The following is a 23,754-nucleotide window of genomic DNA, read 5'->3' on the forward strand; positions in this document are numbered from 1 at the left end:
TCTGAACTGCTTTCTTCCTTCTGTGCATTTAAAAAAATATTTCATCAATACTCTTTTTTTTGGTATCACTATCATTAAATTATTACATACTTTAAAAACCTATATGTAACAGATTTTCATGGAATCATATACAATCCTTTTTTTTGTATTTTGTATTAGGAAATGCTTATGTTTCTTGATACTTGTCAAGTTTATTAAAAAAGGAAAATTAAAAAAAATTTTAAAGACCTAGAACATATATCTTCTGGAAAACAATTCTCTGCTGGACCCTGGATAGCAGCATTTTCCCTACTCGCTCCCACTTCTTCCCAGCCTTTTCTATTCTCTGTAACATTAAATTTCAAAAACATATAGCTTAATCCTACAACGTCCACACCCACACCCACACACATGATAGCAATGTGATATCAAAGCCTATGATAAAGATAAGAATATTACCTAGTTGATTTTGCCTCTCCCCAGTTTTAAGAGTAACTCCTGCTGTCTTGAGAAGCTTTACAAAAGCACTATCATTCTCTACGACTTCATCCTGAGCAAGTGATTTCCTCGGCTTTTTATTCACTTCATTCTTCTTGGCTTCAGAAAAAAGAAATGTCTCATAGACTCCATGAACAGAGAAGCAGATGTTAAATGCGAACAAAACAAGAAACTTAATGTGTCCCCCAAAGACGAGATCTATGATAAAACCCCTAAGTATAAAAGTGGTTAATCACTGCTCAAATAGAGAAATTATATCAATGAATATGACTCTTTCCATGTGTTAATTTTTACCCAAGGAACTACAATTGTATAAAATTTGCAGCGAAGAAATGACAAGTGTTTAAGGATAAATATAAGGAACATGGACTTCTGTCTTTCTTATGCGCAGAACTCAGACTGACTTCAACAGGAATTCAAAACATATTGAATAAGCAGTAAGAACTAGAAATAACATATGATCTGCCTCTCTTTCCATCCTCCCTTTTCTACATCTCTCTTTTCCTTCTACTTCCTCTTTGTCCCCGACTAAAATTTAAAACAAAATGCTGGAAAAAGAAAAATAAAATTTCTTAAAATGTTGCTATGTTGCTATGGCTTTTTAGTCATCCATCCAGCCATGATTTCCATCCTCTCTCTTTCAATGCAAATAAACATGGATATGAAAAAAAAGAAACAAAATTGATTTATTGCACATCGCCTAAACCCTAGTCTCTTCCCAAGAAGGTAAATACAGAGGTTTCTCACCTTTGGCAATATATGAGATAGCATTATCTAAGCAGCCCATTCACTTTTAGTCAGATTCCTAGATTGTTCCCATTTAGATTTAAACATTTTTCAATTAGAAAAAAAAAAACATGTTTTAGAATGCCTTTTAGAATGCCATTGTTAATCATCAAATTTTCTATTACTAAAACAAAAAAGTTCATTATTGCTAATTTTTTACATTTGGAAGTGTTTCTGCTGCTGCAAGTATACAAAAGGAAATACAACACATATTTTGAACCAATAGCTCGTCAGACGCAAATTCCCCAAACTAGACAAGTTAATAAGCTCTACAGTTATAAAACTGGACAATTAATACACTAGAATTCTCTTTACACTGAAACCAACCATTATCCACTATCTCTTATGCTTGGTATTGTTACTCAAGAGTTTTAGGTAAATAAACCATCTTCCTAATATAAAAAAAAGCCATCCTTCCACCTCGATTATAAGCTCCTAGAGGGTAGGGACTGTGTATTGTATATTTTTGTATCCTTCTCAATACCAAACACAGAGCTTTTTGCAAAATAGTCACTTAATAAATGGAATAGAAACCAAAGTTTCATTAGAAGTGTTTCGTAGAAACCCCTTCCTGATACATGAATTCTCTATATAACACCCCCAACAGCCAGGTACTCAGCCTCTGCCTGATTCCCACCAGTGACAACCCATTCCAAATACTGGCTGAATGAAATGAATGACTATTCACATACTGGAGCAATCTTCTGTCAGGCTCTTTCTGTCTTCAGGTCTTGAGAGTCTTCTTTTCCCAAACATTGTCGACAATATCTTCTACGGCCAAAGTCACTTCCTATAGTAATGTCAGAAAGGATGTTACCCTCCAGATAGGTTTTGAATTCCTAAAGAAAGTTGGATCTCAAAGGAAAAATGTTTCAGAGTCATATGGTTTCCCTCTATATTTCAGCCTCTTCCAGTAGTGCATGAACCACAATTTGCTACTAGGCTCTCCTTTTGGGGGTCCTTTGTTTTAAGTAACAATAGTTGAGGGATCCTGGCTTCTCAGAATATCCTACAGTACACACATGGCAGTCCTGGCAGTCCCTAATACAGTGTACTATACACTAAAAATTCTTGACAGATGTTTTTGCTGGCATAAAAATAAAACTTTCTCACAGAGAGAAGTCCAGAGAAAGAATATAGAATATAGAACTAGAAGAAAGCTTCCCCTCCCAATATTCTAAGCCCTGTGCTAAGTGCCGGAGATAAAAAGGAAAACAAAATTTAAAAACAAAAACCAGTCCCTGCTCTTACAGCCCTCAGTCTAATGGGAAGACAATATGCAAACAACTTTGTACAAATAAAATACATACAGGATAAAATGGAGATAATTTCAGAGAAAAGGTACTAAAATTAAGGACTGGAAAGGGCTTCTTGCAGAAAGTGAGACTGAAGGAAGCCAGGAGAAGGAGATGAGGAAGGAGAGAATTCCAGGCATGGGAACAACCAGTGAAAATATCTGAAGTTGGGAGATGCACTCTTGGCCAAGGAAAGGCAAGGAAGACATTATCACTAGATCCCCTTTATTTTACAGATGAGGAAACTTAAGGTTCATAGATGTTACAGTGACTTGTCCAAGGTACCAAAACAGTGAAAGAACTAAGATCCAAAGAATTAAAAATACAGGGTTCTTCCTAGTATAGCAATAACCTGGTGATGATGTCTAAAACTCCATTCCTCTGAATTAAGCATCACCATTCCGGGCTCCTCTCTGATGATACAAATACTTCCAGGAGTATTAATTCTCTAACCAATGTTAAGAGTTTAAAGCAATCATGTGGGTCAGGGACTACCCTTAGGCAAAGTCGTAAAAGAGGAAGTTTTTGTTAGTATTCATTCTTGTTCTTCAGTTGTGTCTGTCTCTTTATGACCCTGTGGACCATAGCATACCAATACTGTCTGTGGGATTTTCTTGGAAAAGATACTGGAATGGTCTGCCATTTCCTTCTCCAGTAGATTAAGGCAAACGGATTAAGTGACTTGCCCAGGGTCACACAGCTAGTAAGTGTCTGAGGCCATATTTGAACTCAGGTCTTCTTGACTCCAGGCCCAGTACTCTATCCACTGAGCCACCTGGTATTCATTCCTCCCCATCTATTTGGCACATCATATTCTTGCTTTAAGCTGGCTGTCAATTAATATTTACTAAGTATTTACATATTTACATAATACATATTTACATAATACATAATTTACATATTTACATAATACATATTTACTATGTATCTTTCTTTGTACTCCCTGCAACTCAAAAGTTACATGTATGTGTATGACTTTGGGGGCTGTGTGTGTGTGTGTGTGTGTGTACAAAGATACATAGTCTCAGTTCTCAAAAATCTTATGTTCTGTGAATATAAGGGGAATGTTTATATAATACATAGTATGTATATATGTGTATTCTATGTGTATATGTATGTGTGTATTCCCAAGTCTTGGTGCAGTTTTAAGCCATATATATAGCTCAATCAAACAATAATCATTTATTTTGCCTACGTGCCTGCTGCTGTGCTAGTCGCTGGAGATATAAAGTCACAATGGAAGACAGAGCCTGTCCTCAAGCAGCTTATAGACTACCTGGGGGAAGACATGTACCTACATAAGGCCCATGTTACATACACGACTGCCTTACTTTTCTATTATATCCCCAGCACTTAGCACAATGTAAACGCTTAATGCTTTATTAAGTAAAAGATCAGCTTACAGAAAATAGCTGCAAAAGGTTAATAATTGATTTAAAAAATTCAGTGATTATCGATACACTAATCTGGAGTCCAGACCTTACACACGAAATAGACAACACAGCATAGTGAGTAGAGAGCGCAGAGCCTGGAGTCAGAAGGACCTGGGTTCAAATTCTGCCTCACACACCTAGTGTTACCCAAAGCAAGTCCCTTAACCTCTCTCCGCTTCAGTTTCCTCATAAGTTAAATGGGGATAACAAAAAACCCTACTTCTGACTAGGACCGTAGCGAGGGTAAAGCGCTCAGCACAGTGCCTGGCACATAGTACTCGATACATAAATGTTACCTGTTGTTATTATGTAAATGCTAGGTATTATTAATAAGGGAATGGGAGTGGGGGCACTAGCAGCTGGAGGAGGAGGGAGAGCTGAACCCTTGGAGAGACCAGAGCTAGATTCAAACCCAGGTCCTCGGATTCCGGGCAGCCTCGGGGACGTCGCGGCGGCATGTGAGAGGGCTCGGGCCCCGGGGGTCCGGGGCTGGTTCCAGGCCACCCCTCCCCCCACCAGCGGCCCGGGTTCACGCAGGGCCGGGGAGCTCGCTCTCTCTCCCAGCCCCGGGCCCGAGAGTGGGAAGGGTCGGCCTCGGAGGTCTCCGCGCCCGCACCTGGACGAGGTCGCCGCCTCCTCCGGGGCTGCTCGGCGAGGGCCGGAGGCCTGGAGCCTCGGACGTCCCCATTCACTCACTCACTCACTCACTCACTCACCCGCCCCGCTCCGGATTCCACTCCGCTTGACTTTCCCGCCCGACGACTATACCGGAAGGGGCGGGCCTTTCGCCGCGCCGTGACGTCATCGGCGGGCGCCGTCACTGCGGGCCCGGACGCGGCCCCCGGGACTCTGAGAGGAGGGGTGGGCAGGGCAGGGCAGGGGAGCTGGCCGGCGCAAGGCGCCCGGGGAGGTGAGGAGGACACAGCGGAGGTCGCGACTGCTCGCCCCCAGGGTCCTTGCGGGGAAGGAGGCTCGGAAGCGGCCGGAGTTCCCCGCGGGCATCCCTCCCCAGTCTCCCCGTCCACGATGGCGGAGCCCGAGCTGCTGCTGGACTCCAACATCCGCCTGTGGGTGGTCTTGCCCATAGTCTTCATCACCTTCTTCGTGGGCATGATCCGCCACTACGTGTCCATCCTACTGCAGAGCGATAAGAAGCTCACGCAGGAGCAGGTTTCCGACAGGTGAGGAACCTCGCCGGGCCTCAGTGGCCCTCGCTGTAAAAACCCCGGGGCGGGGCTGTATACCCCGCCCCCCGGGACCCTCGTGGCTCCAGATCCCGCGCCCCGAACTGCCCCTAGGTCCTGATGGGCCGCGTCTTTTTAACAGAGAAGGCAAGAGGCAAGTGGGCAAGCACTGATTAAGCGCCTGCGGTGTGCCAGGCACTGGGCTAAGCGCTCGGCGTACCAAGAAAGGCCAGCCCTGCCCTCAAGGAGCTCGCAGTCCTGTGGGGGAGACAATGTGCAAACAACTAGGTGCAGACAAGACATGGAAAGTATAAACTAGAGATAATCAGCAGAGAGAAGGCACTAGCGTTGAAGGGGACCAGGGAAGTCCGCTTGTAGAAGGTGGGATTTTAGCTGAGACTTGAAGGAAGCCTGGAGGGAGGGAGAGAAATCCAGAGGCCCAGAGAAGGAAGATGACAACCCGAGGAACTTCATAAATTCATGAGATTTGGAACTGGAAGGATCATCTAGTCCTGGCAGCTGCATATTGACTTAGAAAATTAGATTTAATATTATCTATGTTGTGTTTTTATTTATTTTGTTAAAAATTTCCCAATTACACTTTTATCCCGTTGGGCCCTACTTGGGCTTTGATACATCTGAATACCCTCATTTTGTAGTCGTCAGAGAAGTGGAAAAACTAGGTAGGAAGACTTAAAATGCACTTCTGTCGACCCTTCTGGCCATCAAGTTAGGTCCCAGGTAGCCACAAGCAGGCCTTCTGAACTAACATAAAAGGTCAGCTCAACATAAACACAAGAGAAAAGAAATTTGGTAAAAAGTAAAGGGGTATGATACGATAGAAAGAACCCCAAACTTGGGGTCTGGAGACCTGGATTCAAATACTGGCTATTACACTTACTAGCTGGGTAACAGTGGGTGAATTATTTAACCTATTTGAGTCTTAGTTTCTTCATTTTTTGCATTTATATTTTGAGAGCCCTGTGTGATGACTGGCTTATAGTAAGCACTTAACAAATATTTGTTAAATTTTGTATATTTGAGGAAAGGTTTGAGTATTTGGAATGTATTACCTCATGAGGTTGTTGTGGGTAAATGCTGTGTAAATTTTAAGGGGTGTGTGTGTGTGTGTATGTATGTGTGGATGTGTGGGCAGGCGCGGGCCAGCTAAGGTGGCTGAGTGCTGGGCCTGCAGTCAGGAAGACCTGAATTCAAGTCCAACCTCAGACACTCAGACACTTACTAGCAGTGTATCCCCTAGGCAAATCACTTACCTTCTATTTGCCATAATCCACTGGTGAAGGAAATGGTGGACCACTCCAGTATCCTGGCTGAGAAAACCCAATAGTAGGGTGACAGTCAGACACAACTGAACACGACTGAATAACAAATAGGTGAACTCTCTCTCTCTAGAGTCTCTGCTACTAATTCAGTGTGACTTTGTGAAAGTCACTTAAGTCACAACATCTATAAGAGAGGGGTTTGATTAGATGATATCCAAAGTTTGGTCTAACTCACACTTTTTAGGACCCTGTGGTTTCTGGAGCAACTCAGAAGCCAACAGGTTGGGACCACTGCCTTATCTGCTTACATGCCATTACCAGAAATAGTAGTTCCGTTAGGAACTTGAAGTTAAAATAGCTACTCCATGTGGTTAGATGTCAGTTGAACTGGTTTTGAAAGGAGACTCTGAATTGTAGCTATGTCTAAGTAAAACCTAAGTGATTAAGAGAGGCCTATTAATATAAGCAAGGAGCTTGTATTCCTTAACTTAAAGGGATATTTTATCTAGGGTGTTTTGCTTTTTTTTTTTTTTTTTGTCACATTCCCCATTATGACATTCTAGCTTCTATTGGCTCAGAGTGCCTTGTAAACGTCAGGGGAAGGGAAGGGGCAGAAGTAGAGAGTGTTAAGAAATCCTTCCCACAGCTGCCTGTAGGCCAGACCTGTATTACCGTCTCATCCCTTTTGACTCATCCCAGCCCCTGAGAAAACAATGAGGTCCACAGCATATTAATTCTAGTGTCCAGATGTAGCCCACAGAGGCTCTTATTTGGTGAAGAGTGTGAAAGGGAGAGGGAGAAGAGATTAAACAAAGACTTCAAGAAACATTTATTAGACTTACTATATGCTAAGCATGCCTCTGGGTACTGGGGATTCAAAGACAAAAACATCCCTGCTCTCAGGGAGCTTACTTTTATAGGAAAGGGAAGGCTACTTGTATCATAAATACAAAATAACTACCAAAGGGACAGAGAGAAAGTATTAACAACTGGGGGGGGTGGGATCAGGAAAGGTGACACCTGAACTGTGTTTCAAAAGAAGCTGTGATTCTATGAAGAGGAATTGAGGGGGAAGAGTATTACAGGCCCTGGGGGGGCCACTTCTTCAGTGGCCTGGAGGCAGGAGATGTAAAGGGGAGCTGCTGACAGATCAGTGTCACTGGAATGGAGGGTGTCAAAGGAGGTAATGTGAAATAAGGCTGAAGAGGTAGGTGGTAGCCACACCATGGAAGGCTTGAAGTGACATGGTGAGCATTTTTTATTTTGTTCAAGAGGCATAAGGAAGTTATTTGAAATTTTTGAGCTGAATTTGAAATTTTTGACATAGTCAAATCTGTGTTTTAGAAATACTAATTTGATAGTTGTATGGACTATGGATTGAAGATAGGAGGGACTGGAGGAGGGAGATAAACTAGGAGACCTTGCAATAGTCCCAGCAAGAAGTAATGCTTGGGCTGACTTAAGATTGAGGCTGTGTAACTGTGTAAGAAACATTGTAGGGGGCAGCTAAGTGGCACGGTGAATAGAGCACCGGCCCTGGAGTCAGGAGGACCTGAGTTCAAATCCAGCCTCAGACACTTGATGCATACTAGCTGTGTGACCTTGGGCAAGTCACTTAACCCCAGTTGCCTGGCCTTTCCCCCTCAAAAAGAAAAAAGAAAAGAAACTGTAGAATCCATAAGACTTGGCAGCTGTTTGGATGTGTATAGCAAGGGAACAGGGAAAATCAAGCATGATTGAAAGGTTCTGAACCTGAGTGACAGGAAGGATATTAGTGCTGTCAACAGAAACAGGGAAGTTTGGAGCAGCAATGGACTTGAGGAGAGAAATAAGTCCAGAGGCTGTATCAGAGAAAATGGCACAAAGAGGGTTTGGGGGCAGAAACTACAGGAGTTCTCTTTTTTCACCCAGTTGGAATAATTAGTTTTAATTAATTACATTGTTAAAAAGACATTTTTGTTTGGGATATTATGAAATAAAAGATCATCTGGCTTGTGTTACTGAGCTGCAATTGGTTGGAGAGCAGTTCAGAGTGAATCTTGTTCTAAGTTTGGTGAAAAGTTTCAAAAAAAATTGTGCAATTTTAAGAATGAGATGTATTGTGGCCATAGCCCCAAGACAATGAGGGTTTATTTTTAGCCAGTATTGAAGAATGCTTTTGTCTCTCTTACTCTCTGTGCTATAAAAAGAATACTTTTTCCATTAATGCCTTTTTGTGGCCTGTTTGAATTCCATATCCTTGAATCCCTCAGACTTTTAAAACTTTTTAAAAATGTCCAGCTTAATTCTGGGGATACATGACTATATGATAGACCGTGGCAGACAGAAATTTCATCCATTGGGGGCATGATCATTTTCTGTCTGTTCTGAGTTTTTAAAAAAATATATTTCTTGTTTCTATGAGTTCATCAGTAATTATGTAACCAATATTAATGGAGCCATAAAATTTAGTGATATGTTTGTTCTTACTATTTTTACTATGCATCTTTTTTTAGAGTTGGACACATGTTCGTCTTAATGTCCTAGTCTTGTGTTGAAGTCACAATTTCATTGGTTCAAATGCTAAATGAATCTGATGCTAAATGAATAAGAGACTGTCATGCCACTTTACTAAAATATGTGTGTGTGTGTGTGTGTGTGTGTGTGTGTGTGCGCGCGTTTGTGTGTGTGTAGATAGATAGATAGATGCAGAAGATCCATAGAATTAGATCTGAAAGAGCCCTGAGAAGTCATCTAGTCCAGTCCCATTTGGTTAAGGGGAGTTGGGTTAGATCTTAGAGAAGAAAAAAAAGAAGTGACTTGGGAATGCATGGGAAGGCTCTGAGAGAGGGAATAAAGTGTTTTTTTCTTTCCTGGCTTGCATGGAATTTCAGGCTATACATGCTATAGAACAACATGCTATGTACAACATGCTATAGAATGAATAGCATTAGTGGTTTGTTGCCATTTGTATTATCATCGAACAAGAAAGAGAAATAAAGAAAACAGAGAGGCTCATGAAAATTCTTTAACAAGGGGGTAGGGGGCAGCTGGGTGGTGAAGTGGATAGAGCATTGGCTCAGGAGGACCTGAGTTCAAATGTGGACTCAGACACTTGACAATAGCAAGTTACTTAACCCTGATTGATTCACAAAAAAAAAGGCAAAGAAAATGATTGGTCCAGAGGGCAGACTTTACTTAAACAGGCTGATGCTTTAAAAAAAAATTATGAAAATGCAGAAAAGAGGCATTTCAAATGGAAGAATAATGAGAAAACTCCCTGGGGAGTTTTTCTGTCTGCCCTGCATGTCTGTTGGGCAAAAAGGGACAATCTTGAGCCAAAATCGTTCTAACATGATTAAACAAGAACAAAAAGGAAAAAAGCTGGCAAATGGGAAGTACTTTTGCCAATTGTCCATACCCAGGGAAAAACAGAAATGTTAAAATACAGGAAAGGAGAAGACTTGGAAGAGAATGGTTATCAAAGTCTGCTTTGTTATGGTTGTCATCATTCAAACAGCACCTAGTACAAGTGATTTATTAGATTAGGTTTGTGTTTCAAGAAGGATCATGTGACATTCTGAATTTAGGGCTACTTTGTACCTGACCATACTTGGTGAAAATCTCTCCTCTCCACCATACACAAGTTTAGGTGTTGTTGCCAAAGGCACTTCACAGAAGTGAATGTGAATAAGCTGGACCTTGTGACACAGGAGGCAAAGCTGTCTAACAAAAACATGCACAGGTTACCTACGATGAGGAAAGTGATAGATTGATAAATGCAGTCTTGCTTGTCTTTTACTCAGACGTTCCACATCCTCTAGAATTATTATTAGGGAATCTACAATATATATCTAGAAAACAGTAGTTATGATTTTTTTAAAAAGTCACATGACATACATTCTGCCTAATTTGGGCATAATTGAGGTCTCCTATTATCAGGAAAATCCTGTTTGTTACAATGTATACTGATAAGTTTAAAAGGCCTGATTTATTTTTTGGAGGCGGGAGAGGTAAGGTGGGAGAAGGGCTACCGTGTGTCTATACTTCTTATCCTGTGTATGTGCATTAACTCTTCTACTTCCACCTGCCTTCTCTAGCTTCACTTTAACTTGCCTTTCAGCAGACATTCAAGCATTACTGGGCAGAATCTTGTCCCAGGTGCTGAGATGCCAAGATGAACAGTTCCTATGGTGCAGGGATGCTTATCTGATACTTTTTCTCTCTTCCCCCACAACCACCACTCTATAACCAATTTCTATCCCAGTTTATTTTAGCTTCCAAGGTGACATTAAATATCTATGACTCTAGGTTGCAGGGCAAAAAAAAAATTGTTTATCTTTGGAAATTAATCTATGTTAGCCCATGTGAATAGTATTCTAAATATTCAAATTAAGAGGAAGAGCAGTAGCTTCAGTGCTGCAAATGAGGATCTGTCTTTAGCTGGAATGAATATAAATAACTGAAAGAGTTAAATAGTTTGACCTTCATGTTAGTCTGTAGGTTTTGAACCTTTCTTTTTTGCCCAGCATTGTTGAAGATACAAAAGAAGTCCACAGCTTGGCCCTGACCCTAGAGGAGATTACCATCTGGCAAGGGAGACCAGATTCACAGATGTGAAGTAATTAGAGAGCAATTAAGCGCTATACCACCTTGTACTGATTAGAAGTGCAGAAAGAGCTCTGAAAAGGGAAAGCTCAGTGTGAGCCAGAGTCATCTAAAAAACTGGATGGAGAAATTGGAGGAGTGTAGAATGCCAGGAGGAGGAAAGCAGTTGGACTGTAGAAGAGGAAGCTCAGTTTCCAGGCAGTGAGAACAAACCAAGCAAAGGAAGGCACCGAGACAAAACAAGTACAGCATGTACGGGGGACAGGAAGAGAAGCCCCAGGGAATATGGAGTCTGTCTTGGGTAATTGCAGAAGCCTGGCAAAGGACTTTGAGCTTGGTACTGTGGGGGAGCTGGAAGAGTCTTTTGTGGGGAATCTTCTGATGAATGAGAAAAGAAAGGAAAGGATGAAAAAGGAAAAGGCTTTTCAGAGAAAGAAAGAATCAGACTTTGAGGGTCAAGTTGATATTGAGGGAAGGGTAAAGTGCCAAGGTTTCTAGCTGACCCCATGAAGGTAGCCTAGGTAGAAACAGCATATAGGGGCAGCTAGGTAGCACAGTGAGTAGAGCACCTGGAGTCAGGAGGACCTGAGTTCAAATCCAGCCTCAGACCTTAACACACTAGCTGTGTGACCTTGGGCAAATCACTTAACCCCAATTGCCTTGCCTTCCCCCCTCTCAAAAAAAATGCATTAAAAAAAAGAAACAGTATAGAGATTATAGGCAAAAGAAGTGCAGAAGGCTAAAAAGATCATCTTAATAATAGGAAGAAATGACCACAGCAGGGTTTGTGATTCCTTCGCCCATGGTCACAGCACATGCAGGTGGTGGAAGCTGTGTTTAAGCCAGCTCTTCCCAACTCCAGGTTCAATACTCTATTATCCCCTCTGTCTGCATCTATCATACAAATGAATAAATGAAAGAACATTTATTAAGTACTTACTTTGTGTGAAACACTGTGCTAAGTACCAGGTATTCAAACAGAAAGCTGTCAAGGAGCTCGCATTCTAATAGGGGGGACAGCTCATAGAGGAGAATTTAGCTGCAAGTCAGATGGAAAGGCCTTCTGGTCCTTAGGGATACAGCAGAAAAGCAGGTGGTGATGCAGCTTTTAAAATGTCATTTCCATTAATAAAACCATTTTGGTTTCTGCTGCTGACCCACTAGACAGTGCCAAGGACTTTGGTGGTGAGAACTTTGTAGCTGGGTTTGCTGAGCCTCTGAGGTAGCAGCTTGCAACACTGGCAGATTCAGTTGCCAGGTTGCCTTTTTCCTGAACTCCAGCATTGAAAGCTGGGCTAAAAGGAACTCTGGTTTGGGGGAGAGAGGTGCTTTTCCTGAGGCTCTTGGGCTTACTGCCTATCAGTGACAGTTGGTGTTGCCCTCCTCCATGACAGCTTTGAGGACAGGGCTGGAAGCAGGTCTGCTGGTGATGGGGGTGGGCGGGGGGAGGTGCTGTTCCCTGTGCTCTTAGGCTTAAGGTCCCAGATGACTATATTCTGTGGGGTAGTAGTCACGGTTGTGGTTTTGGTTTTGGTTTGACCTGCCTGGCATACATGTGAATAAGCAGCATTTTACTAGATGTTAGAGAGTACAAAGAGTAAGTGAGGCATGAGTAGGCTCTATATCTGTAAGGAATGTTCAGTTTAGTTGAAATAATATACATGAAAAAATTTGTGAAGAAAAAGTTTAATATTTTTAATATCAATTAATGCTTCATAGATTTGAAGCATTTTGAATTTTATCAGTGTGGATCTTCCATCTAATGCAAATCACAGTTTTTCTATAATTGTCTTCAAGAGTTCCTAGTGGAAAGATTCCTCATTCTGGCCAGCCTCACAATCTGTCTCCAAACTTAGCTCACTCAGACATGTGATTCCCTAATCCAGGCTGTTCTTAAAGCCTTTTGGTCGAACCTGCCAGAGTTTTTTGCTTCCCTGGTGTAGCCTTTGAGAAGTCAGTGTCATCTGTTTTCAAAACTACTAATATAATATAATTAATTGTCTCTTCCATATACTTTAGACTTGAATTGTATATAATATACTATTTGTTATTTAAAGTCTCCACAAAACCTACTGGAACGAGTGAGATTTGAAAATAGGCAAGACTATAAATAAATAGATGTAGAGGATAGAAGGAGGTATGGGGGTGGTTAATAAGAAGATAGTGAACTAAGTCATCACAGAGATGGGAGCAATTGGGATAGTAAAGGAGACAACTGGAGCAGAGTTAGGGGGACTAAGCAGTTGGTAGGTAGTTTTTTGTTATTTGTGTCTGTCAGACACTTGGTAGTTTGATACATTCAGTGCTTAGCTGGGGGTTTTGATTAATTGAGATTTTATTCTCCCTTGATCATATTTTAGAAGCCCTTCAAAACCTAGTTAGAATTGAATTATTGAGGCCCTACTCTCTTTGATTCTTGCACCTTGTGGATGACCGCTGTTCTTGGTACTGCCACTCTTAGTATTTCTTCCTGGAAGACATTGTGGTTGTTCTTGTTGATATAGCCCTGAGATACTGAGCAATATCATGTTCCTCTTATCAGTAAGAATGAAAAAAAGGAAATGGATCCTGTTGGAATTTCCATGTATGGTTTGCCATAGTAGTATATCTTGTCAGCAAGGAAGAGCTCTTAAGATCTGTAGGTATTTCTCCATAGGGCTGTTCAAAAACTTCCCCTCATATTCTTAGCAATAACCATTCTTTCCATTCAGGAAAAAAAAATCTTCCCCCCTTTCTCCCCCCCCCCCCACTTAAAGGTAATAGAAAACTTGGGGAATGGTCCCAATTTGTCTTCCTTAGAAATCTTGATTTGTAATATAACAGCCTAGGAATGGGGCTGGGAGGGTGGGGAGACAATTCCTTCTACTTTGAAAGCCAATGTTACTAGTAGTTTATTGAATTAAATATGCAATAGTATTGATTTTGTATAAACATCTGTATTTTGATATTTCCCTGTTGGGGCAGCTAGATGGCACAGTAAATAGAGCACTAGGCCTAAAGTCAGGAAGGCCTGAGTTCATATTTGGCCTGAGATACTTACTAGCTCTGTGACCCTGGGCAAGTCATTAACCCATGTTTGCCTCAGTTTTCTCAATTGTAAAATGAGGATAGCAATACTTACCTTGTAGGATTGTTGTGAGGATCAAATAAAATATTTGTGAAGTACTTTAGCATGGTGCCTGGCACATAGTAGGTACTCTATAGATGCTTATTCCTTTCCTGTTCTTTCCCCTTCCCTTCCCTGCATAGCCATTGCCCAGTGAGACCTAGCTTGTGTTTAGGAGGACTTTATAGCTGTATCTATAATATTTTCCAATATTTCATCCTATTAATTTCATTGTCTTGGGTTTTTTTTTTCCAGTCAAGTCTTAATTCGAAGTAGAGTCCTCAGGGAAAATGGAAAATACATTCCCAAGCAGGTACTTAATCATTTTTGTTGGCATCTTTCTGACAAGACCGATTTGTAGTTAATGGTTGTGAGTATCTAAGTGTTTTATGAGGGTGCTGTTTGGGGAGAGTCAGTGGCTTCCAGAAAAGGTATTGAGCCCTGTACGCCTGTTGCTTGTTTTGAGTATCTTTCTTAGGAAACTCATTTTAAAATGGGGTTTCTGGGATAGCAGATTGGTTGCTGAGTAATATGAACATTCCAAGATCGGCACAGTTTTAAAAAAAAGTTTGGTCACTCTCACTTTATTTCTTGCTAATTCTTGTTTTTAATATCGCCTTTATTTCCAAATGTGTTCTTTCCCCATTCCCAATCCAGAAAGCTATATCTTATGATAAAGAATTAAGAAAAAGGTAAGGAAAAATAGTTCAGCAGTACTGACCAACACATCAGCTAAGTCTGACAGTATATGGAATATTACACATCCATAGTCCCTCACCTCTAAAAAAAAGGGGGGGGGGAATCAGCACTCTTTTTTAAAAGGGGAACATTTTGGCAGAGTTGGCAAAATATGTAGCATATAATCATCATGATAATTTTTTTAGAGAGTATCCATATTCAGTAATTTTGTGTCTGAATTTTGTTTTTTCAAATGCGTGTTTTATTTTTAGTCTTTCTTGACACGAAAGTATTATTTCAACAACCCTGAGGATGGATTTTTCAAAAAAACAAAGAGGAAGGTGGTTCCTCCATCTCCCATGACAGGTATTTTACTAGCTTTCTTCCACTTTAAATAAATGGTGGGAGGCAAGGAGTTTTAAAATTCTGAAAGAGTCTCACAGAATTTGTTATTGGAAAAGAATGACCAATATTCATCCAGCTTTTGTTTGGTAACTCACTGCCTGTTATCCCCTTTCATTCTTACGATGTTTTAATTGCTAGAAATTGTCTAATATGTCTACTCTTTTCAGTTTCTTAAATGTCTGTTAAGTCTTGTTGCTCTAAAAATAAACCGATATTTAAAGGAGACTAGAATAAGTTACCTTGTGCTGACTGCCTTTTCTTTTACTATATTCATTTCTTGAGTCAAAGATAATCAGTTATTTGTAACCTTTGTAATAATATCTTATGTAAGGCATTAGTTAATATTAAATATTCATTTAGAAAACAATCAAAAATCCACTGGGAAGAGATCACTGATGAGTCTGTTTTTAATTCTTAGATCCTACCATGCTCACAGATATGATGAAAGGAAATGTAACAAATGTACTTCCTATGATTCTTATTGGTGGATGGATCAACATGACTTTCTCGGGATTTGTAACAAGTGAGTGTCCATCAAAGAATGCTTTGTGAATTAATTCTATTACCTCTTTTTAGCTCATTGAATTAAGAGCTGGAAAGACCTTAGCCATCATCTAGCTCAACGCCCTCATTTTACAGATCAGGAAACTGAGTCTCAGAGATGGGAAGTAACTTAAGCAATACCTGGCAAGTAGTAAGTAGCATAGGTGGGATTGAAATACAGAATTTCTGACTCCATAGCTAGTGTTCTTCTCATTATACTACCTTATTTTTTACTTGTTCAGAAAAATGTAAATTCTCCTAGGACAGGTAAAGGACCATATGATCTGTCCATCAATAGATTTTAATAATGTTTTTCAAGATCATCTTTTAAACTACAGTAATTTTACCAGTTCACCCTAGACCAATACCTCATTTATGATGTGGAAGCCAGTTTAGCTTTATTCTCTTTGTGACTGTCTTCTCAACAGGGATTCAAACCAAATGAAATATCTGTTTGGTTCAAAGAACATTTTGATGTTCCAGGCCAGTAGAAAATATGTAAGTTTGTTTCTGGTTTAAATTAGTTCACTATTAAAATTTTTTTTTTACTCTGTTCTCAGTTCTGTTTTTTAAAAATTAGGTTCAGTTTTCAAATTCAACAGATTAGTGAAGTCCATTTCAGTCTTTGGTTCACAGTTGAAATCCTAGGCCCTGCTGCCAAAGGGAGAGGATAACTACTCTTTAGAGAACCTGATTTAGCGGAATGATGTTTTAATCTGCTAGAAATAGTTACAAAAAGCCTTTAAAATTCATTTTCACAAGGAAACATGTGTTGAAGATTTTTCACATATCCTCAAGGAGAAGATTGTGCACATTAACACTTAAAACTTTTCTAAAAATACAATAGCAGAAAACAGTTGCAAAGTTTTGATGAGCTTTTTTCTTTCTTCCTCACAGCCAAGGTCCCATTTCCTCTGACCCTCCGATTTAAACCCATGCTACAGCAAGGAATTGAATTGCTCACTTTAGATGCATCCTGGTAAGAACATTCTTTTACTAAACTCCGAACTTAATGTGTGTAAGGGAAAAGGGATTCTGATTTGTGGAGTTCACTGAGGCAGTAGTCATTCAGTGTTGGATCATCTAAAGCTCCCACAGTGCTTTTAAAGACTTCATAACATTATATAATAATCCTGCTTCCCTTCCAGCAAGGTACTCAGGAATTGTGCCTGTGAGATAAGGGGCAGAGGAGGTATCAGTGGCCACCCCAGTACTAAACTCTCAAAGGTAGCACAATACAGGAAGAGAAGGTATAGTGTCAGTCTAATGAGCAACAAGAAAAGTGTTAGCTGTGATGTCAGCAGTGTTGAGGAAACCCTCCTCCTCTACCAAAATTCCCTACCCTCTTACTGATGGCCTGAGATGCCACCATGATCACTCATTTCTTTGGCCTAAGTCTTTTTTCCTGTTAAAATACAAATAACTACTTGCTTGCAGTGAGTAACTGTAAGGCTGCTGTTTATTGTATGATACCTGTGTTCTTTAATTTTGTTTGCTAATGAACATGTCTATAAAAGCTGCCAAAATCTCAGCCCTTCTTTCTTTATTAGAAAAATTTCAACGGATGCAGTTTCATCAGTCTAATTTACCTTGAGAATTGGGAATATAATTCCTTATATAATATCTTCAAAGTTTTATCCTGTTTTGCTAGGGTGAGTTCTGCATCCTGGTACTTTCTCAATGTGTTTGGACTTCGAAGCATTTATTCCTTGATTCTGGGCCAAGACAATGGTGAGTACTGCTGGTTCTCCAAATGAATACTCTTTGACTCTGCTCACAGAAATGAAAGTCATCCATATCTGGGCAAAAGAGCCACGTGCATTTTCTCGTGGGACAGCCCAGCCAAACAATGCATCCTCTACACCACCCAACTCATTTTTCTGAATTGTTCTTCAGTCACTACAGGAAAGCCTAAGAGAGGCATTGCATTCAGTGTTTGGGGACAAATTAGACACTTGGAACTTAGGGAATAAAATGACATTTAAAGCACACTAATAGAACTGTAATGTCAGAAAGTGATATCTGAAGAGCTCTTGGCAGTCTTTTTTTTTGTGATACTTTGATGAATCCATGATTCTTTAATGTGTATAGTCCTTCCACTGATGCAGATCCTAATCCATCCCTACCTTATCCTGTGTGTGTCCTGCATTGAGGATCTTTCCACTTGGAGGCCTCCTTCCCTCTCATTCATGTTATGGATGTCTGATTTACCACTTCCACAAGCGTTGTTGTTGATACACTGTAGGCTGTTTGTACCCATATGTCTTCCCATTGCCCTTGGGTCACTTGTATTTTTGATTTTTTGGAGATCATGGTATTCCTAAATTTGAAACTATACTTATCACCTATAGAACTATGGAGGACATTTATATTAAGAAGATGGTTTTTGGTGTTGGGAGCAGCTTGGGATTGTGGAGAGTGCTGCAGTTTCTGAAATTCAGTCTGACCTTTCTTATCAATCCTTGCCAATTGGTGGCCCAGCCCACTGCCCACTAAAGCACTTGTCCAAAACGCTTCAGTTACCTTTATCAGAGTGTATGTCATAATCTGATATGCATCCTTTATCCACTTGGCTTTCCTTATGTGGATGGATCTCATCAAGAAAGGTCATGTTTTGACCTTTGGGGTTTCATGTGGTCAGTGTACTTTCTCTCTACAAATATGGGCTCCATCTAGCTAAGTTAAAGGAAAAGAGGAGACTGAAGTGGGGCTTGATGTTTCTTATGGTATTAGTCTGTGAACATAGTCAGTGCTTGACATGGTATCTGCCTCATACATAGTAGGCATTCACTAAGTATTAGATGAAGCTGAAATACAGTTTTGAATGCTACTTAGGAGGCAGGTGACACTGTATTGGGGGAAGAAACCAGAAAGGATGGATTTTGGGGGAAAGTGAGAAGGGAAAAAACTGCATTAGCCTTTATTCGAGAGTTCATTTGGCAGAAAGCTCATACTGTTCTGTTACCTGGAAGGATGCTATGAGCTATACTCCATTTTTTGGAAAAAGGTAGACTAGCAAGTACCTGGTAGCAACTTGCTCTCTGGTCAGTAAAGCAAGTTCCAGGGTCTATTTTGAGCTCTGCACATTTGCAGTCCAACGTTCCATATCTGACATGTATATAACAGTATAATGGATGTTCATAATAATGACCCTGAGCCATCAAGAAAAAATTAAATCCTGATCTTTATACTCTTTTCACTAAATCAGGGAAATAAATGATCTATTTGGGAAAAAAAGTTCCATTAATGAAAGTTAAAGAAAAAAAATTTAAGCAGTTAGAAGATTGATGTCTTTTCCCTCAAATGCTTGTAGTTAACCGAAGGAATAACTTATATTTCTCCCAATTGAGGGAGTGAGGGCAAGGGAATAATCTGTTCTGTTTGGGACATACTGAGTTAGGATGCTGATACAATATCTGGCTGATGTCTGGTAGGAAGTGGAAAGAGAGGTAGAATTATAGCTTTGGCCATTATTTATATAAAGGTGAAATCTGAGCCTATGGGAACAAAGGAGATGAGGAGGGAGAGTGTAGGAAAAAAGAGGAGGTGGCTTGAGACTGCACCTTGAGGTGTCTGCTGCTCAGGAGCAAGAGATGAAGAGCAGTCCCATGAAGGTGACAGAATTACAGAATGGGGGGGAGCCCCTCAGGCCAGACAGTCTCAGGAAAATAGATGTGGAGCTGGAGCAGACCCCCTCCTCTTCCAAACAGGGAAACTGAGGGAGGCGTCTCCAACGAGAGACTTAAATTAAAACATAGGGCACAGTTCTTTTCAAGAGATTATAAATGTAACCAAAAGGTTTCTATCAGAAAATGTATTTACTATCTCTCTTTCCCTCAGCCAAGCCACCCTGTCTCATGTCTCCTTTTCTTGCCCTAGTTATTCAGTCTTTACTAGAAGAACTCTAATGAGAGGGAGCCCCCCTGCCTCTGGAGGGAGCTGACCCATCACAGTTCTCAATAGCCTCCATGTTTAGGTAGTTTTTCTCCCTGTTCCCCCTCTTCTGGCTGATGCTTCAGATCTAGGGCCATGCTTTCCCCCTGTTCTCTCACATGACCCCCCTCTTCTCTCCCTGTTTTCTTGCCTAATCCCTGGTTCTCTTTCACACACCCCACCCTGTGACATCTGACTCTGGTTGGAACTCAGCCTGCAGCTGTTCCTTTGCTGATTTTGTGTATGCCTTAACAAAGAATATTTGGGCCTCTCTTTTTAAAAATATCTCTGTGTTGGGGGCAGAAGGGGATGCTGACTGTGTCTTCTCAGGTTGTATTCTGGTATTATTTTTAAAGGCTTTTCTCCTGACACACTGTAGGCCCTGGTGCTATGTGTATAAGTTCCTGTGGTTAGTGAGATATACAAAGCTACCTAATGGAAGTTAAGCAGCACTGACTGCCCCTACTCGGATCGGTGTGGCAGCCCCCACAGAGCAGGCTAAAGCCCTACATAGGCACATGGGAACTCAGAGCCTTTATTGAATGTAATTATTGGAGATCATTAAGGTGATTCAGTAATGGGCAGTGGGGAGATCCAAGAGATGACCAACCACCTCTCTGAGTAGCTGGGGTAGAGTGTGACAGACATAGGTCATGGGCATTCAGAAGGCTGGGTGTTTGAAGGGATACAGACATGTATGCTGAAGCCTCCAAATGTGAGGGCAGGGTTAGAGATGGAAAATAAAACTCTTAAGTCAGGTACTGAAGGCCAGTAAATTACCCCCACAAGGATATGAGCCTAGTGATACAGATAAATGGGGTGAACCTTAAAGGAGAAATTGCTGAAGCGGCCTCTGGCAGCAGTTAGAAGAACTGAAAGCCAGGAATGTAAGAAAGGAGAGAGGGCCTCCTCTTTGTGGCCCCGTGTGTCGGGGAAGGGCAGAAAGAACAACCCACACTGGTTAGGGTGGCCAGAAATGAGACATCTTCTAGAAATGCCAGGTTCCCATGAGCTCCAGAAAGAAGGTATGAATCAAGAGCTAGATGAAGAGGATTTTGTTAAATCCAGAGCCAAGAGTCCCAGAGAATAGAGGAAGATAGAGACTGGGGAGGAGTACAGCTGAGCTTTAGCATGATGATCATGTGAGGAGATATATCAAGAGCAAAGGGGGCTCATCTCCACAGATGGCAGTGGAGTCACAGGGGTCAGAGGAGCAGTGAGGTAAGGTTTGCCAAGCAGAATATATAGGGTTTTATGATCCCAATGATCAGGTCAGTTTCTACAGCTTTACTATTTAAACACCTGCGATTAGGGTTTGATGATGGCAAGGAAATCTGACCACATACCTGAGTCAGTAAATACCTAGTAGTCAGGTGGGTCTTCAGGACCCAACAGAACTAACACCCAGTAACCAGTTTCTTAGCTTTATCCTGAGATCAAGCCCTAGAAAATGCCCTGCATGCAGAGCATGCATTCAGCTCCCTAGAGCAGGCCAGGGGATACTGGGTCAGCATGGAGACTCTGTTAATTTCTCTGCGATCCTAGAGCTATTGTTGGTATAGGAGAGAGGGTGAGGTGTCAGTTGACCTCTCCAGTTACTCTGGCATTCCATATATGCATGTACATACATGAACACACATATGTGACTTGATCCTTCATGTTGAGTTTACAGCTCTTATGCCCTTTGAGATGGCTATTCAGAAATGTATATGCATCTATGAGCTTGCTCATCTTGCAGGCAAGGCACCCTAGAAGCGTCTGGAAAGTGAAAAGAGTGGCCTGACTCTCTTGACCTAGTTAGTCTTTTTTGTATGCATTCTGTTGCAGCTGCAGACCAGTCTCGAGTGATGCAGGAGCAGATGACAGGAGCAGCGATGGCCATGCCGGCAGACACCAACAAAGCTTTTAAGGTAGCCTGGAATTCCTCTGGGGGAGGGAGACAATGAGGCTTTGAAATGCATAGCAACACCTTCGTAGTTCAGTAATGCCTCCAGTTTCTTTGCTTTTCAAAGAAACCTGCCACAGAGTTCCTTTTAAAAAGTGAGATCTTAGTGTGTTTACATGATTCGGAGCACACAATTTCCATTTAAACATCTCTTCTTGTGTTCGGAACACCCATCTTTATGTCTTTGTGTTCATTTTGTATATTTGTGGCCAAGTTTGATTCTAGTTGCAAAATTAAATTCATTCTGATACATAAGGCCTGCTTAAGGATCAAGTCTAATTGACTGCATAAAATAGATTTAAGAGGTGAATTGTATAGAGGAAGAAAATCAATTTTTGTAGATGATTTCTGTAGAATGATAAAGGAGGACACACATCCTTAATTAACCAACTTGTTTAATTTTGTTTCTATTTGCAGTAACACCTCACTAATTGAACCAGAGAACTGGCCAATATTGAAATCTAAAATTATCTTTTTAAAGGACTTTTAATAACTTTAAAGGACTTTAATAACACTGAACCTGTTTTAAGCAATAAATTATTCATTTGTAATCAATAAATTTAAATATTTTAGCAGGATCATTTGCATAAAAGCACTTAAAGATAATTCATTCTATTTTCTTAGCAAATCTGTCTTTTTCTAGTCTAATGTCAAACTATTGAGGTACTATGTAATGAGGTTTACTATACATTCTTTTATAGGGCCAGTACTCTGACTTAGCTTATTCTAAGACTGCATTCACAGAGGCCTTAAAGGAGCTTCACCATTTAAGTAGAAAGGATTTATTCTGCAGATACCACCCCCACCCCCAGTCACTCTGCGTCACGTCCCCAATCCTGTTCTGCTCTCTCACAAACCTGGTACATTCTTTCCTCACAGACTGAGTGGGAAGCTTTGGAGCTCACTGATCATCAGTGGGCACTAGACGATGTTGAAGAAGAGCTTATGGCCCAGGATCTCCACTTTGAAGGCATGTTCAAAAAGGAACTACAGACATCCCTTTTCTGAAAGCTCAGGTGGTGGTTAAACCAATACCGACATCTCCAGCATGCTGCTGGGGGCTCAAAGAAGTCATAAGAGTTTTTTTGTTTGTGTTTGAAAAGCTCAGAATAAAGAGGAGCATGGGCTGGACACCTAAGTAGGGCCTGTTCTTGTCTGAACTTGTCTCCCATTTTTATGTTTGAAGTCACAAGAAGTAAAGCCTTTCAACATGACTCGGAGGAGAACTATTTTAAAAAGTAATTTATTTTCCAGCTTATGTCTCTGGTAATAGCAGTCAATAAGAGGGGAAAGCCAGATAGTGAGAGCATAAACAAATAGCAAGATTGAACCTTTTGCCAAAAAGGTGCCACTTCTCAGTAAATAACATTAGGTGCTGCTGATCTTTTTCTGGAGTCCAAAGAACTTTGAAGTCTTTTCTTTTGGTCCTCCAACACCTAGAGCTCACATTTTATGGCATGTTACGGTGTACAAAGCACCTGTGAGGTCAGGCATGCCAGCGATAGCTGTCACCCCCATTTTACCAAGGCAGACATGGGCTCGGTACTTTGGCCCCGGTTTGTGCAGCCGTAACTAGGGGGTCAGATCTGCTGATCCCCACCCCCATTGTTCTGATCAGCAGCTTACTGGAAGCCACAGCTTCTGAAGTGTGTCAGCCCCACCTTCCTATCTACAGTGAAAATTGGTATCTATGCTGATGGGCCTCTCTCCTTCCCCCAACAGTTCTGAAGTGCCTTCTGAATCGTCAAAGGCAGCTTCAGTGATGTCAGTCTTCTCCTAGTGCTGAGTGGATTTTTATTGCAATCTAACTTTATGGACATTTGTAATCTGTGGCCTCTCTTATGACTCTTAATCAAACCACTCTATTCCCTGGGATTATTGTAAATAAATATCAATTTACTGCTTGATATAGGGACCTGGGCAGTTGCTGATTTTCTTTTATCCAGACTCCTGTTATGGGCTGAGCAGTGGTCATTTTACTTGGTTAAATGTAATAGAGGAAACAGTTTGTGTTGTTTTTACACTGTGGTGAACCTCTTCATGTGATGAGAGCTGTGATTAGTAAAAACCTAACCATCTTTACAAACTAAACTGAGCTC

General features: G+C 41.0%; 2 protein-coding genes and 1 pseudogene across 2 annotated transcripts in view; 2 read left to right on the top strand and 1 right to left on the bottom strand.

Moving 5' to 3' along the window:
* FANCD2 (FA complementation group D2) overlaps positions 1–2,053 on the bottom strand; it is a 65,667-nt gene extending 63,614 nt beyond the window's left edge. The window contains exons 1-2 of the mRNA XM_036738167.1: positions 1,956–2,053; positions 439–576 (exon numbers count right to left, since the gene is read on the bottom strand). Coding sequence (XP_036594062.1) covers positions 439–576; positions 1,956–2,019 — 202 coding nt within the window. The 5' untranslated portion in view covers positions 2,020–2,053. The remainder of the gene's footprint in view (positions 1–438; positions 577–1,955) is intronic.
* A 2,734-nt stretch (positions 2,054–4,787) lies between these two features.
* On the top strand, positions 4,788–23,746 carry EMC3 (ER membrane protein complex subunit 3). Its single transcript, XM_036738169.1, has 8 exons — positions 4,788–5,172; positions 14,407–14,464; positions 15,102–15,195; positions 15,653–15,757; positions 16,675–16,756; positions 17,429–17,508; positions 21,538–21,620; positions 22,535–23,746. The coding sequence occupies exons 1-8, from the start codon at positions 5,018–5,020 to the stop codon at positions 22,661–22,663; spliced, it is 786 nt and encodes a 261-aa protein (XP_036594064.1). The 5' UTR covers positions 4,788–5,017; the 3' UTR covers positions 22,664–23,746.
* LOC118831080 lies at positions 5,296–13,563 on the top strand (annotated as a pseudogene).
* Positions 23,747–23,754: the final 8 nt, after the last annotated feature.

The sequence above is a fragment of the Trichosurus vulpecula genome, chromosome 9 (assembly GCF_011100635.1).
Source record: "Trichosurus vulpecula isolate mTriVul1 chromosome 9, mTriVul1.pri, whole genome shotgun sequence".
Classification (NCBI taxonomy): Eukaryota; Metazoa; Chordata; class Mammalia; order Diprotodontia; family Phalangeridae; genus Trichosurus; species Trichosurus vulpecula.

Coding starts and splice junctions, on each gene's coding strand:
- EMC3 (XM_036738169.1), top strand. CDS start 5,018: ATGGCGGAGCCCGAGCTGCTGCTGGACTCCAACATCCGCCTGTGGGTG. Junction 14,465..15,101: donor GAAAATACATTCCCAAGCAG/GTACTTAATCAT, acceptor TTTTATTTTTAG/TCTTTCTTGACACGAAAGTA. Junction 15,196..15,652: donor TCCTCCATCTCCCATGACAG/GTATTTTACTAG, acceptor TTTAATTCTTAG/ATCCTACCATGCTCACAGAT.